Source organism: Lethenteron reissneri, chromosome 54 (assembly GCF_015708825.2).
Source record: "Lethenteron reissneri isolate LAM-NWPU_2019-01 chromosome 54, ASM1570882v1, whole genome shotgun sequence".
NCBI classification, from domain to species: domain Eukaryota; kingdom Metazoa; phylum Chordata; class Hyperoartia; order Petromyzontiformes; family Petromyzontidae; genus Lethenteron; species Lethenteron reissneri.
In genome coordinates this window covers 4,141,518-4,160,973 of record NC_083832.1, presented here as the reverse complement: position 1 = coordinate 4,160,973, position 19,456 = coordinate 4,141,518, and the positions used below count along the sequence as shown (strand labels likewise).

The 19,456-nt window shown below is 55.4% G+C and overlaps 1 protein-coding gene across 2 annotated transcripts in view; it reads right to left on the bottom strand.

The window, feature by feature from the left end:
* Positions 1-2,192: 2,192 nt before the first annotated feature.
* Positions 2,193-19,456, bottom strand: part of LOC133356567 (prestin-like) — a 32,588-nt gene continuing 15,324 nt past the window's right edge. Inside the window, exons 3-22 of one of the 2 annotated variants that reach the window (XM_061574151.1) lie at positions 17,856-17,995; positions 17,178-17,288; positions 16,366-16,577; positions 15,515-15,679; positions 14,795-14,947; positions 13,964-14,046; positions 12,902-13,049; positions 12,137-12,250; positions 11,872-11,949; positions 11,510-11,605; positions 9,998-10,104; positions 9,131-9,200; positions 8,891-8,983; positions 8,006-8,128; positions 7,164-7,307; positions 5,648-5,702; positions 4,476-4,651; positions 4,202-4,270; positions 2,864-2,953; positions 2,231-2,362 (exon numbers count right to left, since the gene is read on the bottom strand). In XM_061574151.1, the coding sequence (XP_061430135.1) occupies positions 2,873-2,953; positions 4,202-4,270; positions 4,476-4,651; positions 5,648-5,702; positions 7,164-7,307; positions 8,006-8,128; positions 8,891-8,983; positions 9,131-9,200; positions 9,998-10,104; positions 11,510-11,605; positions 11,872-11,949; positions 12,137-12,250; positions 12,902-13,049; positions 13,964-14,046; positions 14,795-14,947; positions 15,515-15,679; positions 16,366-16,577; positions 17,178-17,288; positions 17,856-17,995 (2,218 nt within the window). In that variant the 3' untranslated portion in view covers positions 2,231-2,362; positions 2,864-2,872. Of the gene's footprint in view, positions 2,363-2,863; positions 2,954-4,201; positions 4,271-4,475; positions 4,652-5,647; positions 5,703-7,163; positions 7,308-8,005; positions 8,129-8,890; positions 8,984-9,130; positions 9,201-9,997; positions 10,105-11,509; positions 11,606-11,871; positions 11,950-12,136; positions 12,251-12,901; positions 13,050-13,963; positions 14,047-14,794; positions 14,948-15,514; positions 15,680-16,365; positions 16,578-17,177; positions 17,289-17,855; positions 17,996-19,456 lie in introns of both variants that reach the window. The other variant, XM_061574152.1, reaches the window with a different exon arrangement.

Sequence of the window (19,456 nt, the reverse complement as noted above, 5' to 3'; positions counted from 1 at the left end):
ACGCGCCGTGGCCCCCGCACTGCGCAGTCGGGAGGTGTTCGGACGTCGCAGACGCACGCATGGGAGGCTTCACCATGTGGGGAACGCTGCCCGACCGCCGGGTCACGTAAGTAGGTTGAACTTCTTTCGCACCGTACGCAGGCGTACCGTGTTAAAATCGGAGGTGCGGAGGGGAAAGACAAAAAACTCAACAAAAAAGCAGTTAAAGAAATGTGATTACAATCTAGATTTAAAGTGCATAACTCCAGTGGCTTCCTAATGTGGGAAGGAAGAGCGTTCCAGACGGGCGCAGAAGCGCATCTGAAAGCACACGACGATGCGGTGATCATATTTGTTTGATGGCGAGCCAAAAGATGCTGCGAGGATGAGTCGAGTTCGCGTGATGCTGGTTTATGCTCCTTGACGAGATCAGCAAGGTACTGTGGTTCATTTGTGACAAGCACTTTGTGTGTAATGAGTGCGACCTTCTAATGTATTCGTTCGGCAACCGGAAGCCAATGCAGCTTGGCGAGCACCGGATGGGCATTGTCAGATCTTGCAGTACCCGTCACGACACGTGTCAAAAAATGTTGTACACGCTGCAGATTGCTAAAGTTTTTGCCAGACGTCCCGTAGAGTAGCGAGTTGCAATAATCGAGCCTTGTCGATACTAAGCTACATGCCACCGTATTGGCTATGTCACGCACAACTCAATCGTGGTCGAATGTGTCATCGAGCTTTGATATTAAAATTACAGGACCTCACCATATTTTGCACATGGTGATCAAACAACATTCAGGTCGAGTATGGTGCCGAGGCTCTTTAGGAGGAGCAGAAAACCGAATCCTGGAGTTTGCAACTGCCACACCGGATGCTCCCACACAATATTTCGAGTGCCAACCGGCAGAACCTCCCAGGGGCCCCAACTCAACGGTGCTTCCCCCGTCTGTAAATAAAGAGTACCTGGCTGTTCACCCACCCCTCACCTATGCACCTGCCTGATCACATACTCAGCTACCAACCCACTCAACACCCAGGAGTAGACTTCTTGTCCCATTCCGCCAGGCGACGACATGAACTTTGTTCGAGGGATTCTCAGCGATCGTGGTTTCCCATCGCACGGATGCTCGTGGAAGACTAAGCAGAAATATTTTCCAATCGATTTAAAATAAAAAATAATGAATTTGAGATGTCCGTCAGAATACATACAAGCACGCAAATGCATCACTCAGCCAGACCACACTGCGCATTCTACAATGACAATAGTTTCCCATCTCTACCCAGGAAACCCATACACGCTTCCAGGAAATCCCAGGCTTATAGCGATGGGGAAAGTCATTTGTCAAGACCGGAGAAACACAATAAGTGATACACGCAATAAGTGATTCACGCAATGAGATTCAAACTCTGATGCAGAGACTGCGGTGCAGCCGCTCGATCGACACGCGCACAACGCACTGCCCGGGTACTGGGCAGCCGTGACTCCATCCCCGCACGTGCCACCAACCCAACCGACCACGCACGCTCCCGGTAAAACTCGTCACGTGACACGCAGGCGATTGCCCTCGAGGATTTTTGGTGCCCTGGAGGCATTTTGGCTACAGCTGTCATTCTAACCCGTCGCTCTGTGCCATCATCGAAGCCAATCACCAACAGCGATGAAGATGACGACGACGCTTGTGCGTTTGCTGTTTAAACGTTCACACCGCGCTTTACAGGAAGCTCACTTCAAGGCGTGCTGAGGAGACCCCATCGACGAAAGGGTTCTGCAGGGTGGACCACTGATGGTGGATATGGTTACCACGGCAACCGTGGGTTACCATGGCAACCATCTCGCAACAACCATGCAGCAGCAAGTCACCAACCCCGTGTGAACAGAATCCACCGTGGTGATGGTTTAACTACAGTAACTTTTTCTCAAGACAACCAACTCAACACACACAGGTTCTTTTAAGTCTCCTTTCCGAGACAACTTTTTTTTTAAGTATATGTACTTATCTGTATATATATAAAACATGTTTCCCTTCCTCCGAAATCCCCACAGCTCGGACAACAATCAAGACGCAACTAAATCAATTGCACATGAATCACGGCGTTAAATCTCAAGTGACGTACGGATAACAAATCCGCCTGCATACATCCAGACATTTGTTCCTCTGCGCGTTGATCTTCCTGCGACTCCACGACCCTCCGGCACGGGACACGGCCCCCCCGCCTCGCGTGACGAGGCATCCGGGAGCGGCGCCGCGCGGTCGAACAGGGGTACCTCTCTCCTCCTCCTCGTCGTCGTCGTCCCCCGAGGAGGGCGTCGCGAGGGTCGAGGGGGCGGTGCGAGCGACTCTCCTCGTTCGCGCGCACGTCACATCTTTGTATTCTCTACGACCTGCGGAGGGGACGACGACGACGCACGGGCACCGAGGTCAAGGGACGGATTCGCCACGGCGGGGAGACGTCGTCGCGTCGCCAGCGGTCGGCGAGCGACTCGGCGCAGCGCGGTTCCCCCAGCGGGCACCGCGTGGCCGCTTCTGGCAGCGCTGCTGTGGACCGACGAGCCAAGTAAAGCCTCACCAGTGTGCTTGGGCTTTACTTTGAAATTAATCAAACAGGAATTCACCAAGACCACCGCCACCATTGATCCAGTCGTTTCTTTTTAAATCAACGTCATTACGATAATCACCGCACGTTCCTTAACCCCGTGTAAAACACTCTCGATCGTGACCATCATTGCCATCACTCCACCAATCACAACCCGTCCACCTTGATCGCTCAAAATCACCACCACCAGCACCAGCACCAGCAGTACCACCACCACCACGTGCATACCGAGCACCGCAGATTGTTGTAATGCCACCGCATGCAAGCAGAGTCTACGAAGACGACCAACCTAAGCATCTCATTGCTCCTCCACGACTGCGGAATCCTCGGGCGGCAGCCCCAGCCCTCGCCAGGGTGAGCCGACCCCTGGAGACAAGCCCTGGGGGTTTGTGGCCAGGGGATCAATGACGCCAGGTTCAAAGAGGGCAGCGCGATCGCGTGCCGGCATCACGTTCCCACGCAGCCGCGGTTCGGCCGCTGGGAAAGCGAGCGCAGGGACCCGACGGTACGCCGTCGGATCCGCGACCCGACGGCAATGGCACCGCTGACTGGCCGACTCAGACTTCAAGTTAAACCTGTCGTAGTCGTAACTATAATAATTATAATTACGACATTAACAAAACGTGCAGAGTTTCTAGTAAATGCCTCGGGAAATCCTCATTTCCCTCGGTAGTTCTAACCCAGTGAAAATAATTCCACATTGTTATGGCGGGGCCCAGTCCATCCTATTGTTGTCCTTCCCCTGCACCACCAATTAGCACAGTTAGCTACGTATGTTGCGAAACAATAAGGTCACTCTTGCAAATGACACATCCTGGTCTCTGGAGTTCTCGCTGAAACAAAAGAAACGGACTTAAATAGACAAATGCTGTGTTTGTGAAGGCCGTCTAAACCCAGACCCAGGCTCACAGTGAAGGCCTCCTGAACCCAGACCCAGGCTCACAGTGAAGGCCTCCTGAACCCAGACCCAGGCTCACAATGAAGGCCTCCTGAACCCAGACCCAGGCTCACAGTGAAGGCCTCCTGAACCCGGACCCAGGCTCACAGTGAAGGCCTCCTGAACCCGGACCCAGGCTCACAGTGAAGGCCTCCTGAACCCAGACCCAGGCTCACAGTGAAGGCCTCCTGAACCCGGACCCAGGCTCACAGTGAAGGCATCCTGAACCCGGACCCAGGCTCACAGTGAAGGCCTCCTGAACCCGGACCCAGGCTCACAGCGAAGGCCTCCTGAACCCGGACCCAGGCTCACAGCGAAGGCCTCCTGAACCCAGACCCAGGCTCACAGTGAAGGCCTCCTGAACCCAGACCCAGACTCACAGTGAAGGCCTCCTGAACCCGGACCCAGGCTCACAGTGAAGGCCTCCTGAACCCAGACCCAGGCTCCCAGCCGTGGCCACTCTGTGCCCTGGCATAGCCATGATGAACCCCTTGAGGCAAGGAGCATTCCAAGGTGAATTGAGGGCCCGAGTTTACACAACAGACTTGCGTTCACGCATTAACACGAGCCACACCCACAGTGTAGATAGAGTTGCTGCTCGTGTGTCTGCTGATGGTATTTTTAACAAAGTATCTATTTCCTATACCCGCTACGAGCGAGCGAAGCGATGGGAGAGAAGAGCGGACTCACCATCGGCGCGGGGCTCCTGGGCTCCGGGTAGCACCCTCCGTTCTCCACGGGATGCGCGTGTTTGTCCTCCTGGAGGCAACATCGTCCGTCCGTTACCAGAACCTCACTCGCGGTGCTGTGCGTAGCGCTGTCGAGTGCTGCGTGTGTACATATGAAGAACTTCATTCATATTCTGCATGGCCAACCGTGTTACGTAGGAGGGTACGGGGGGGGGAAGGACAACAAACTGGCATGCTGGCTGCGCGGTGTGCCGTCGGTGCCAGCGTGCGCTCACCCGTCCGTCGGCCATGTGGTTGTGCGCGCCAGGCGGTGTGGCGAGCGCCGGTCTGCTGTGCAGCGCGTCTTGGCGCTGGCAGTGGGCCACCGCGTCGGGGACGCTCAGGAAGAGCTGCGCTTTGCTGGAGGGCCCACTCAGGAAGCCGGTTCGCTCCAGCTGGGTCACCACCACCGCTGGCGGCACACAAAGACAAAGATCCCCCGTGTCCAAGTGCCGTCAGCGCGGAGCACCTGCGAAGGCCGGGACGGCGGCGCACGAGGGGGTGGTGTGGCCGGCACCATGCCCGGCTAGCCAGGTGCTCTTTTAAGGCCAAGTTGAGCTACGGGATGTCCAGGAATTGTTCTGATATCTTTCGATTTAAAGCTTTCGTGACTGCGGTGAATCATCTTCTTGGTTCTTTCGGTAAAGTCACGTAGAAGGGAAATAATAAAAGAATAAAAATAGAACATAATAAAATAATTCTCACGACGTTTCGGCCACAACGCAAGCAGCCATCCTCAGGTGAAGAATAGGTCTGTTCTTCACCTGAGGACAGGCCTGTTCTTCACCTGAGGACGGCTGCTTGCGTTGTGGCCGAAACGTCGTGAGAATTGTATTTTATTCTGTTTTATTTTGATTACTTTATTATTTCCCTTCTACGTGACTTTACCGAAAGAAACAAGAAGATGTTCTGATATCGTTTGCCACTGATGTTAGCCGTGGCCAGGAGTCAAACCCAAGTGACGATGTTTGTGCGCTAAACACTGGGCCACCGCTCCCCGGACAGATAGACTCACGAGTTGACCACCAAATCTAGCAAAAGGTTGGGTGCGAGTTTGTGCGTGTATTTGAGAGTGGGTGCGCGAGTCGTGCAGGTGCGTGCGTGCGTGAACGTGGGTGGCGAGTTGTGTGCGCTAGGTCTGGTCCCGGGCATTCCTCCTTAACTTCAAGGTGAACAGAAACAACAGCGGGCGCGTCACACGTGCACTTAATCCGTTTGGTCGTGTCGAGTAGGGGAGGGCCAGATCATCGCGTGGCCCAACCCAATACGCGACCACGACTCGTAGCTCTGCACGCTGCCCGAACCGAGCATTGGATGTCCCCAGGCGTGCGCCCCAACTGGCAGTAACCGTTCAGAGGTGCGCCGAGTGAACTGGGTGAGCGTGCGAGGGAGCAGGCGCGTGACGTACCTCGACAACCAGCCAGGCACACTTGCACTCCCACCTCCTTGTGCTCTTGGAATATCTGTAAGAGAAAGAGCACGCACCGTGTCACAGAGGTCGCAACCGGGTACCCGATACCCGTACCCGGCTACCCGTACCCGGCCGGGTCACTTATTTCAGGTAGGGTACGGAATGCTCCTTGCCTCAAGGGGTTCATCATGGCTATGCCAGGGCACCGAGTGGCCACGGCTGCGAGCCTGGGTCCAGGTTCAGGAGGCCTTCACTGTGAGCCTGGCTACGGGTTCAGGAGGCCTTTCTCTGGGCGTCTGGGTTTAGACGGCCTTCACAAACACATTTGCGACCCTGGAGCGGCCGGGTACGGGTACGGGTAAGGAATCAAAACCTGTTTGCGACCTCTGCCGTGTCATCATCAGGCTACCATACGAGTTGGTGGAGCGCATAGAATGTTGGGAAACTCCTTTCCCGTGGGCGTCGTGGAGGAGCAGTACCCTGGCTCGCCAGGAGACGGCGGTACGGCAACATGCGGACTAAAATCCCCTCCGTACGGGATAGAGCGTTGCCCCCTCGCACACGTAGGTTCTCGCCGGTAGCTCCCGTTTCCTCCCACACATATTAAAACTTCAAAACACGTTCATACACAGATGACGGCAGAGCTTGGGCAATTGTTGTTAGCACCGGCTCACCGCCTGGTTTGCTGCCTTCCTGTTCATCTGTGATACCTCAGCCTTTGTGAGTTGTAATTTTCATCAACGCCTGGGCATATATAAAACTAAAAACCAGTATTTTTACATTATGTAAATCAGATTACGCACTGAAACGTTCGCGTTTCTTGCCGCTGGTCAGGAGCCAAGACGTTTAGGTCCATTAAGAACCTTCAAGGAAAAAGAGGCGACCCAAACCACTAAGAGCGAGTAATTAGGAGGTACACGCCCGAGCCGTGCGGCATCACGGAATGTGGGCCTTGAACAAGCTTGCACACGCTCGCTCTCGCACACGCAACGACCACACAAAGATCCCCTGTATAACCTGTCAAAGACTGTTGGAGAGAGTGCTAATGGCGAGCAACGCCTATGAAAGCCGGAACGGTACGTGTTGGGGTGGGTGGCCAGCACCACGCCCGGTCACACACACACACTTACTCACTCACACAGACAAAGACAAAGACCCCCCGTATAGCCTTAACAGACTGTCGGGGCAAGTGCTGTTAGCGAGCACCTATGAAGGCCGAAACGGTACACGCCCGACCGCATTTGTCTCCCCAGTGCCAATGTTTACACACCACACCAGGGAGTCATTTCAGGCTGAGTCGACCTAGGGGAGGCCCAGGACCGGTTCAGATAATCGTCACTGGTGTTGGCCATGAGCGGGAATTGAACCCGGGTCGTCAGGTTTATAGCGCAGCGCGCTAACCGCTACACTACCGCTCACTCACACACATTCTCACTCACACACACTCACACACACTCACACACACTCACACACACTCACACACACTCACACACGGCCCGGTGAGCGTACGTACCCTCTTGAGCATCTTGACCCCGGGCGTGTCCACGAAGGTCACGGCGCCAAAGTCGAGCACGAGGAAGCGGTACGCGGTCGTGGTGAGGCCCTGCTCCTCGCCCTCCTCCAGCGGGAGCACCACATGCCCCGCCTCGGCGCAGTCCTGGCACGCACGCACGGCACAACAACGCCCCGGGGCTCAGAGCAGAGCACTCGCCTCACCGCAGCCGCACCACAGCCTCACCCCGCGGCGTCAGTGGGGCCAAATTGAATTGCCACGTTGGCCACCCAGCAGAGGTCGCAACCGGGTACCCGATACCCGTACCCTACCCGATACCCAGCTACCCGTACCCAGCCGGGTAGCTGGGTATCGGGTAGGGTACGGGTACGGGTAGCCGTTTGCGACCCTGGTGCGGCCGGGTACGGGTACGGGCAGGCCGTGAGTCACCGGTGAGTAACCGTTTGTCACTCATTTCGGGTAGCGTACGGGTACCCATACCCGGCCAGGTACGCGTACGGGTACCCGTTTGCGACCCTGGTGCGGCCGGGTACGGATAAGGAATCAAAACCCGTTTGCGACCTCTGCCACCCAGGTGACTCTTGCACACGAGGCTTCGTTGCCGTCTCCCAGGTTCTCATGCGGTCAAGCTAAACCGACGTACGCAGCAGCGCGTGCGCGCACTGCCAAGCGTCGATTCCTGCAGGCACGACGCACGCATCACGAGCGTGAGAATCGATTGCGAAAGCCGAATCTCCCCCCCCCCCACTCCCCACACGCGGCTGATGCTGCGACTGATGCTGCGACTGATGCTGCGGCTGTTGCCCCGTGGCGGCGAGTGGGAGGCCGCCCGAGGTCCTCACCAGATTTAGCGTGGCGCTCTTGGCCTCCGTGCCGGCTTCGCGACGCCGCTTGCGCTCCAAGCGCTGCTGGTGCGCGAGGAACCTCTTGCGCACGGCGATCAGCGACCGGGGGTCCAGACCGGTCTGCGTGTGGACACACACAGACACACACGTACACGTTAACACACACACACACACGCGTTAAAACACACACACACGAACACAAAGAACACAAACACAAAGAACACACACACTCATGTGTGAACACACACACAAACGCGCACACAAACGCGCACACAAACACGCACACACAAGATCCCCCGTATAGCCTTAACAGACTGTAGGGGCAAGTGCTGTTAGCGAGCACCTATGAAGGCCGGAACGGTACCCGAGGGGGTGGGTGGCCAGCACCACGCCCGACCGCCTTTGTCTCCCCAGTGCGATGTTTACACACCACACCGGGTACTCATTTCAGGCTGAGTCGACCTAGGGGAGGCCCAGGACCGGTTCAGATAATCGTCACCGGTGTTGGCCGTGAGCGGGAATCGAACCCGGGTCGCTAGGTTCATAGCGCAGCGCGTTAACCACTACACTACCGCACACACACACGCGTGAACACACACAACAAAGAACACACGCTAACACGCACACACAAACACGCACACACACACACAAACACGCACACACACACCACACACCAACCGCAAAGAACACACACACGCACGCGTTAACACACACGCGAGAACCCCGAACCCTCAGCGGTATCGGCTCAATGCTCAGACTTCCGAGCAACATGGCCACCTATTTGTTTTTGTTCATGGCTAAAGTTAATTCTCAAGCCGTTGGAAAAAAAAATAACAGAATGGAGAAATAAGAGGAAATGAAACTGACGGAGGACAGCCCCACCTTGCTGATCAGCGCCTCCGTGTACATATCCGCGTTGGCGAAGTAGAGCGACGCGTTGGTCTGGAATATCCTGATCCCGGGAATCTCCTTCGCCTGGCACACGTGACAAGAGAGGCGCTGCGTTCACGCGCGCTGCCGACACTCGCCGCACACCGCACGGCAAACAGCCCCGGGGCATTCACCGCGCTTCGTGGACACAAGCCGTCAAATATCCTCGCTTCCATGAGTGCGTGTCCTTACTTCCGCGTATTCTTTGAGGTCCAGGTAGATGTCGGTGTTGGGGATTTTGCCCAGAATCGAGTACTTGGGCCTTGGAACGGCAGCAGGGCGTGGGATCGGGACATGGGAGGGGTGGCACACAAACATCGCCTTTCACAACGGCACGCGGTCGATTCCGGCGCAGCTTCCTTGCGTTTCGTGTCGAACGGGTCCCATCGTGCAAGTGGCAGCTCAGCCGAAGCAATGATTGGTGGTGGTGGTGATGATATTGTGAACTTAAAACGTGCCACCACGTAGCATTCGCTCGCTCTCTGAGAGAGAGAAAGGACGACTCGGAGGCGCCAGGAGGAGGAACCACAGACGAGTGGGAAGGCAGCCACACAGCCGGTGGCAACAATTGCCAAGCTCTGCGGTTCTCTTCTTATGAAAGTGTTATCCGCCAATTAATGAGCGTTTACACGTGGGTGGAAGCCGGAGTACCCAGAGAAAACCCACACGTGCGAGGGGGAAACACTATCCCGTACAGACGGAACGGCTGGAGTCTTTGCCTTGCTGCGTTCTCCTGCAGAGCCAGGGTACGGCTCTTCCTCAACACTCACGGGAAGGGAGTTTCACAGCATCTGTGTGACCCATCAACCCTCACCACCTCCACCGTGCTGGATCACAGGTGAGCGCCTGCTAGTGGCAGTGGTAGTTGATTATGGTGATGACGGTGGTGGCGGTGGTAGTGGTTTCCGTGGTGGTCATGAAGCACACACGACCAATGCCACCACAAGCCCCATCATCCCTCCGCCGTCGTCCCATGCCGCAGATCGACGCCAGTGCTGTGCGTGCACACCGTAGGCTACCAGCGTGCCATGCCCGCGCAGATGATCCGCTGGTGCTCACGTTTGGGTGCGGATGACGACGCTGAGCAGAGCAAACGACACTGCGACGGCCAGGCCCAGGTCCAGCCCCAGCAGCACGGACGCCCAGAAGGTCACCATCCACATGGCCTGCGACACGCAAGGGACGACGAACCGCTCTGTAGCCACACAGACCGCCTCCGCAGGAGAAGCGCCTACAAAGGCCGGAGCGGCTCACAAGTGGGTAGTGTAACCAGCGCCATGGCTGCCCAGACACCTTTGTCTCCCCAGCACCACACTTGAAGAGTCACCTTTTCGAAACTGATTTGTTTATCTTCCCCCCCCTCCCCCCCCCGGTTTCATCCCTGTTCTGTTTTCAGGGTCATGGGTAGAAAAATCCGTGACCTTTACGTGAACTCTGGTCCACACACTCGGGGGCAGCCATTTCCCAGCCCTGACCTGCGGCAGAGAGGAGCGTTCCTCGTATGGCGGTTAAACTGCCGTGCTTAATTCTCGGAGCTGGAATTGAGCCACATTAAGTGCGATTTTTATTTGTGTCCTGTCCTTGATGACCATCAACTGGGGTACGGGCAACCAAATGGACACGAGCCCAGGATCTCCGCGGTGTCAGCTCCGACCTCTGACCCACATGGCCACTGCACTGGGTCATCATCTTTCCCTGAACTGCCACGGGGAGGCTCAAACCCAGTTGGATTTTCATTGGCTATCGGTGGTGATGTCGTACATCGCTGCCAGGAACCAATCTCCGGTCGGATGAATCGCAGTGCTGACGTGGAGTTGTGTATCATCAACGTGCGCGCGCGCACTGTCCCAGCTGTGCCACATGAATAGATGCACGTGGTCAAATGTGTGCCACGTGAATAGATATGCGTCGTCAAATTACACACCCATCATATATCCTGCTTGCACAAACACACACGCTTGTACGAAGACAAACGTCGCTGAATAGACACAGCCCAGGCAGGTGGTGTTAGAACAGGCACACGAGCGGTGCAATGAGTTCTAGATTTGAAGCTTTCGTGACTGTAAGGATTCATACTCTTAGCTCTTTCGGTAAAGTCACGTAGGTAAAAATTTTGCATTGTTTTATTTTTATTAATTTAAATTTCATTTTTTACCTACGTGACTTTACCGAAATAACTAAGAGTACGGTGCAATGAGGCCAATACCAGCGCACGCTCGGGCACCTTGTCCCCCACCCATCGACTTTTGACAACGCCACTTCACCGCGTTCCCATAGCTAGGGGGAGAGACCCACGAGGGGCAGAGATTTCAGCACCCCCCCCCTCCACCAGCAATGGGCATCACGAGGTGCATCGCTTCGGTATTCCCCGATCGGCTGGTGCGGTGGAAGTGAAACCAAATCGCCCAATTGGGATCACACGGCAGCAATCATTGCCCCCTGCCGGCAGACTCGTGCCCCGGGTCGCTATTGCGAACGAGACGATCGTGGTGTCCCGAGTTAATCGCCAGGTTAAACAAAATCAACTCGCACACTCTCGTAGTGTTTCTGGAGGGGAGGGGAGCCGCTCACCAGGTCGATGCGACAGGTTCTCCACAGCTGGGGCACGTCGGCGAACTGTTTGAACATCCCCTTGAGGTTGACGAGAACGACAGCCGCCAGCGCCGCCTGCCCCGAGCACACGCACAATGACTCACGCACGCACAATGACTCGCGCACGCACAATGACGCACGCACGCACAATGATGCAGGCTCGACGACTCGTACAGCGCACGTGCTTACAGATCCCCCCCGGAGCCTTCACGGACCGTTGGGGCAAGCGCTGTTGGAGCAGCGCCTATGACGGCCGGCACAGCAGCCCACTTGCTGCGCTGCCTCATTTGGCACGAGCCTCACAGCCTCTGGCTAGAGGGGCCGGGGGAGAGCCACCTTACCCTGGGCAGGGGCCGGAAGAGGCTGCTGATGGCCAGAATTACGATGAGCACCAACAACGCCGACACCAGACCGGCCACCTGCAAAGACGGCGCGGAGTTAACCCGGTGGGCACGGGCGTCAATAAGTCAGTGTAAATGAATTCTGTACAAGTTATAGATTTAGTATGCGTGCATACGTGTCATCAATGCTTTTGCTATACGTGCGTGTATGTGCGCAAGTGGACTCGAGTTGATTCTGGCTCACGGCCAACAATAATGGATGTACCTGCGTTTGCCCTCCCGTCGCGTCCTGCACCAGGCTCCGCGACATGGCACAGCTGATGGTGAACGAGTGGAAGATCGACCCGAAAATGTTACTCAGGCCGATGGCGACCAGCTCCTGCAGGCGCACACAGATACAGATACAGACGTGCACACACAAACAGATATAGATCAAAGATCAAAGATCCCCCGAATAGCCTTAACAGACTGTAGGGGCAAGTGCTGTTAGCGAGCACCTATGAAGGCCGGAACAGTACACGAGGGGGTGGGTGGCCAGCAACCACGCCCGACCGCCTTTGTCTCCCTAGCGGCGATGTTTACACACCGAACTAGGTACTCATTTGAGGCTGAGTCGACCTAGGGGAGGCCCGGGACCGGTTCAGATAATCGTCACTGGTGTTTGCCGTGAGCGAGAATCGAACCCGGGTCGCCAGGTTGGTAGTGCAGCGCGCTAACCGCTACACTACCGCTCGCACACAGAGCGCACGCACACACACACACAGGACAGACGCACAAGTATTACTCCACCACAACTTGCCACACAATTGGCATACGCCCTTGACCACAGGAGGGGGAGCTGGGCAGGGATTGAAGGCGTCATCATGATCATCGTCACACGTCACACTATGGCGGGATAAGCGGAGTGCATGTGGCAAGTACACTGAGTAGTGTGTATCCTACATGGTGTGCTGGTTGGAGTGCTGGTGGAGTGCTGGTGGAGTGTTGTGTGGAGTGTTGTGTGGAGTGTTGTGTGGAGTGCGCCACTCACCTGGTTGCTGTCGATGTTGTATCCGTGCTTGAGGGCGAACGTCTTGCCCATGGAGATGGCGATGGAGAAGCCCACGATGGCCAAGGTGATGGCGTCCACCACCACCTTGCCAAACAGAGCGAACGGTGGGGCCACCGGGGGCTTCAGGCTGCAGCGCGCGAGTGGGCACGCACGCACACAGACAGACACGCAGCACAACGTACAGACACGTGTACACGCGCACACACAGAGACACATACAACCACAACACGCAAACACAATCACACACAATCACAATAAGCAGACACGCACCAATACAGCAATGCGTGCAGACACACGCACGAAAATACAAAGATCCCCCATATAGCTTAAACAGACTGTTGGGGCAAGTTCTGTGAGCGAGCACCTATGCAGGCTGGCACAGCACACGAGGGTGTGGGTGGCCAGCACCACGCCAGGCTGCCTTTGTCTCCCTAGTGGTGACGTTTATACACCGCACCAGGTACTCATTTGAGGCTGAGTAGGCCTAGGGAAGGCCCAGGACCTGTTCAAAGAATCGTCACTGGCGTTGGTCACGTGCAGGAATAGAACGTTGTTCACTTGGTTGTGTAGTGCAGCGCACGAACCACTGCACTAACGCTCCCAACACAACACAACTGCCGTCACCATGACACCTGTGCCAGGCCAGGTGCACCCCGAGGTCACGCGAAGTATCCATGGCTCGCTGCTAGCAGGGTTATGGGACAGACCCAGGTGTTACGGGTTGACTGAGATGACTGGCAGAGGCATCACCACCGTGCGTACAGGCGCACACGAGTGCGTCCGTACGTGCCGGCGCGCACACAAAGATCCCCCGTATAGCCTTAACAGACTGTAGGGGCAAGTGCTGTTAGCGAGCACCTATGAAGGCCAGAACGGTACACGAGGTGGTGGGTGGCCAGCACCACGCTCGACCGCCTTCGTCGGTTTAGATAATCGTCACTGGTGTTGGCCGTGAGCGGGAATCGAACCCGGGTCGCCGGGTTCATAGCGCAGCGCGCTAACCGCTACACCACCGGCGCGCACACACACACACATACACACCCAGTGGGAATGTCTCCAATGATGTCCACCGCATACTTCTCGTTGAGCTCCAGGCCACTGGACGCGAGCGTGGCAAGTACAACCTAGGCCACGCGACCACACAGGGACGCGAGTGAGGACGCGGCGAGTCTCCCGCGCGTGCCCCGTGCCAAGCCGACCGTTTGCAAATCACCCGGAACGCACGCCATCTCACTCGAGCTCAGAGGCTAAGCGGGTTTGAGCCCGGACAGTGCCGACAGGCAACGGCCTGCCCAACAGGCTGTCATCAGGCTGCATCTTAGACAGCAGAGGGCGGTGCGGTAAAATCCACTGTCGTGCTATACTTCTATGCTTTTACATCTTTTCTGCTGGTCCTCAACCCTCCCTGATAAGCGTGGTGAAGTATGGTCACATTAATTTGTTTTAAAAACAAGGTGAGAATTAATTTGCAACAGTGACCCGAAATAATCAACAGGGTCAAATAATCTTCTTGGTTACTAATAGGGTTTTTCCCCTTTTTTCTGGCAATCTTCTTGGTTCTTTCGGTAAAGTCACGTCGAAGGGAAATAATAAAATAATAAAAATAAAACATTCAATAATTCTCACGACGTTTCGGCCACAACGCAACAGGTCTGTCGGGAAGACAGCGCCTCAAATAACCCCCACGGACCCTCACGGCTTGGGTCAAAGCGGCGTACGTGCGCGCCATATAAACGACGCTTCAAACCTCGCATCAACGGCCCGCCACGCGCACACGTCACCGCACGAGGGGGGCGGCTGGGGGTGGGGCCGTCGGCGTGGCGACCAGCCCCGCGAGAGCCCCTCACTCCCACCACCACCACAAAGCCGTACCAGGATGAGCTCCAGCGGGATGGGCGCGGGCAGGCGGTTCCTGTAGCGGTCGCCCAGCTCCTTGCTCCCAGCGAGGCCCACGGTGCAGATGACGCACAGCAGGAGCGACACCAGGTTGGTGTGGCCCAGACGGGAACAGAACTCTATCGTGGTCTGCTCACACAAAGACAAACGTCCCCCAAGATATAGACTTCTACAGATTGTTGGAGGCGGGTGCTGTTAACGGGCACTTGTTAAGGCCGGGCATGGCACACGTGGGGGAGGTGGGCCAAAACCACAGCTGTCCACCTTTGTCTCCCCAATGCTGATGTTTAATACGCACCGTGCCAGGTACTCGTGCAAGGACCGAATCAACCTAGCGGAGACCCAGGATTGGTTCACATTCAAACAGACGCCCCCATATGCACAAATAAAGACAAAGATCCCCCGCATAGCCTTCAGACTGTTGAGATAAGTGCAGTTATCGAGCGGCACCTATTAAGACCGGAACGGCACACGAGGTGGTGGGTGGCCAGCACCACGCCCGGACGCCTTTGTCTCCCTAGTGGCGATGTTCACACACAGCACCAGGTATTCATTTGAGGCCAAATAATCGTCACTGGTGTTGGCTCGCCGGGTTTGTAGGTCAGCGCGCTAACCGCTGCGCCACCGCTCCCCCACCGCTCCCCACACCAGATACACACTCGCACACAGCCGCACGTCGCACGCACGCCTGCTTACGTATACGATGGCCAGGGGCCCGCTGTAGCGCGAGACGCTGACGCCGAACATGTACTTGAACTGGGTGACGCACACGTGGATGGAGCAGGCCGTGGTGAAGCCACGCACCATGGGCTCGGAGAGGTACGTCGCCACCACTCCGAACCGCAGCATACCCAGGGAGAGCTGCCGTCACGGGGTGCACGGGGGACAGATGCAGCGTGGGGGGGTCATGTTATTATGCGCTGCAGTGATAAAATGTGGGTAGTAAGGTGAAAACATTCTTATGACCACCAACATCTGACCAGCGGTGGCCACCGACAGCTTTCCCTAGACAACACTGGTCAACAAAAAAAAAAAAATTCTGGCCTGGACTTTTGCAGCTGTTCTAGACTAATTTCAGGGTGCTGATTCCAAATCTGATCTCAGATTTGCTCTATCACATCTCATTTTATGCTATCGGCATACCCCATTTTCATTGATTTTACCCGAAATTAACTCTGTCACTTATAATTGCAAGTTGTTGCGAGTCAGTGACTGCTTTAGTGTTAAAATATGGTGCTGTATTTTTAGGATAGTGTGTTTATAATATAATTTTATGTAGAAATCCACGTTTATTTAATATTATTCTTCTGCAGTTTTTATTGAAAATTCAATATTTGATATCTCTGATGTGATAGACAAAAACTGATGCCAGATTTGGAATCAGCACCCCAAAATTACCTTAAAACCGTTGGAATACCTTATGCCAGAAAAAGTGTGTTGACCAGTGCAATAGACTTACAGCCCAGTCTCTGACCAGGTCTTTATATAATAGACTGACCAGCAGCGCGGTGCGTGCCGCGGTTGCGTGCCGTGGTTGCGGGACACACCTGGAAGATTCCACAGAGGAACGTGACGGCGATGGCGACGGAGACACGTGCCTGGTCGCGTGCTGCCACGTCGATGCCCTCCAGGGACAATCGCATGCTGCTCAGGGTCTGGTTGGTGCCCGTCAAGTTTGCCGGCGGCAGGAGGAAGTCCTCGTCCGGCGCCACGCGCTCCGTCACGTCGCCCACCATGACGCTCAGCACCGCGAACGTGCCTGACAAAGGTCACCCCCATAGTCTCAACAGGCTGTTGGGACAAGTGCCGTTACGCGAGCACCTGGGAAGGCTGGCACGGCAGACGTGGCGGTTTGCGAGAACCCGGTTCATATAATTGTCATTGGTGTTCGCCGTGAGCAGGATTCGAACTCGGGTCGCCGGGTTGGCAGCGCAGTGCACTAAGCGCATAACACGCCCACGCGCGCACACACACGGACACACGCCAGAGTAACAACTGCAGTGACGCGGTCCAGCGGTAACGCGTTCGCCGCTCGTTGCAGAGGTTCGCGGTTCAAACCCAGCGGCCGCCCTAGTTAATAACACAGGTGTATTAACCATAATAACACTACGCTGCTGTCTGCTTCACTCACAGTGGACATTATATATTGCCCGACGTCATTCGCAAGAGTACGCCATCGTGCGCCGGCATCGGGCTCCAAATTTGCCACATTCGATAAATTACTCAATTGGGACCAAGGCCCCCTACAGACATCAGAGTAATGCTCCAGGTGACTGTTGCACCCTGATCTATTGCGTTCTCACCTAGATATACGGATTCAACTTGAAATGTGAATTCTCGGCCTCGCTTCCGCACTAACCAATGGAGATGTGATGAGATGTTCCGAGGAAGAAATAGACGAGCATTGGGTAGAAGGAGGCGTAGAGGCCATAGATGGGAGGTACTCCGGCCAGCAGAGCGTACGCCATTCCTGGAACGACAAAGATCACCCGTATAGCCACAACAAATTGTTGGGACAAGTGTAGTTAAGCAAGCATCAGTAAAACCCAGCAACGCCAACATCAATACGATACGATGTACATTCACGTAGCAGCATCTAAATGCAACCGCATCTCCAGATGCCGCGTGGAGTGAGGGGGGGGGGAACTAAAACGTGAACACAAATGGGGTCGTAAGTGTTGACTTGAACAAGGGCAGCAGCAGTGTCAACCGCACAGAGGAGTTCAAGAAGAAGAAAATTCCAGACCCCAGGAGCAGAAGCCGAATCGGAGTGACCTTCCACGGAACTATCAACAACTGACCGTCAACAACTGACGTTCATCTTAATATTCCTCGGGGTGTGCCGGTGGTCTTTAAGAGTTGGCCAGATACAGTGCAGATTAGCGACCGACATATTTTTTTTTTCAATGAACAGAACCCAACGAAGATCTCAATGAATATCGAAAACGCGTCACTGAGAGGGCAGCCAATCAATGAAAGGCAGAGGAGGAGAGGCTTGGAGGGGGCCACGAGTGAGAGAGTGAGCGCAGCCACCCACCCTGCGGTAACTGGATGACACCGGTGCTGATGCCGGCAAAGATGTCTCCCAGAAACCACTCGCGCAGACGGTAGCGCGGCAGCCATGACAGCACGGGGAAAGCCAGCTTCATCCGGGCGCTCAGGTCCGCGCGAGAGCAGCTGCAAACACAAAGACAAAGATCCCCCGTATAGCCTTAACAGATTGTAGGGGCAAGTGCTGTTAGCGAGCACCTATGAAGGCAGGAACGGCACACGAGGGGGTGGGTGGCCAGAACCACGCCCGACCGCCTTTGTCTCCCCAGTGGCGATGTTTACACACCGCACCAGGTACTCATTTCAAGCTGAGTAGACCTAGGGGAGGCCCGGGACCAGTTCAGATAATCATCACTGGTGTTGGCCGTGAACTCGGGTCGCCAGGTTCGTAGCGCAGCGCGCTAACCGCTACACTACTGCTATCCACACATGCACGCACACATACACGCGCACAGTTGCCTATGGTTAGCTACGTACAATACGAAAGAAGTTCAACATACATACAGACACACAGACGCGCACGCACACGCACGCACACACACACACAAACGCATGGAAGCACATAAACGCACAGACACGTGCGGACACATGAAGCCACGTACAGGCACACACAAGTACAAACTTGTTACATTTTCAGATGGCAAAAGTGACTCGCAAGGGCTATTGAGGTCAAGAGGTGTGGAGATGGCACTGGGCCACGTCTTGCCATCGCTCATACCCTTCTGCCAGATTTCACAACCGTTGTCGAGTCAACGACTTACCTTCACAGCCTGCTCTTACAGCACCCCATACTTGTAAAGCCGTTTACGGACGAAGGTTTCTTACCCTCGTCAACAAATAAAAACAAAGAGCCGGTTTCAGGTCTGGGTGCCACCCCGAGGCCTGTCTGGGTAGCCTGCCCACCTTTATAATGCGCGTGTTTTGGGCAGCGTGAAGTTTAAACAAAAGTTTGAAACAAAACCTAGGAATTCTTGACATTCTTTCATCGCTAATCCTGCCCGAAGGCGATACAAATCTGAGCACCGGTAGGGGAGAACTGTACCGTACAAATGGTGGCGACTGATGCACGGGGGGTTTAGTGAACACATGTGCGGTGCCCATCCAAAGCACAAGAGACCGAGCCGGGCAAAGGTTACATTTCCCGGTATGGTAACGAGTATCTCAGTGGTTCCGAGAACAACATTTGACATTAACAAAGCGCAGAATGAAATTTCAGGGAGGAGCGGTGGTGCGGCACCTGGCGCACTACGCAATGAACCCAGTGAGCAAAGGTCAACTCCTGGTGACGGCTAATATCAGTGGGGGGGGGGGGGGGGGGATATCGGAAATGGCCCCAGGTCCTGATCACCCTCACCAATTCGCACTGGCCACGGTCAAACAATCCCCATGACTGATACAGCGTGAGGAGGCCTTCATCCAGCAGTGGATTGGCAAGGGGCAGCGACTGCGTTCTCACTAACCGCGTCTCGAGACGCCGTGCCGTGGTGGAGATCGCACGAGGTCGCAGTGACAACCGGGATGATTCGTCCATCTAGTAACGGACAATTGTAAATCACTCAGCCCTCTAAAACTCACGGTCACACCCAA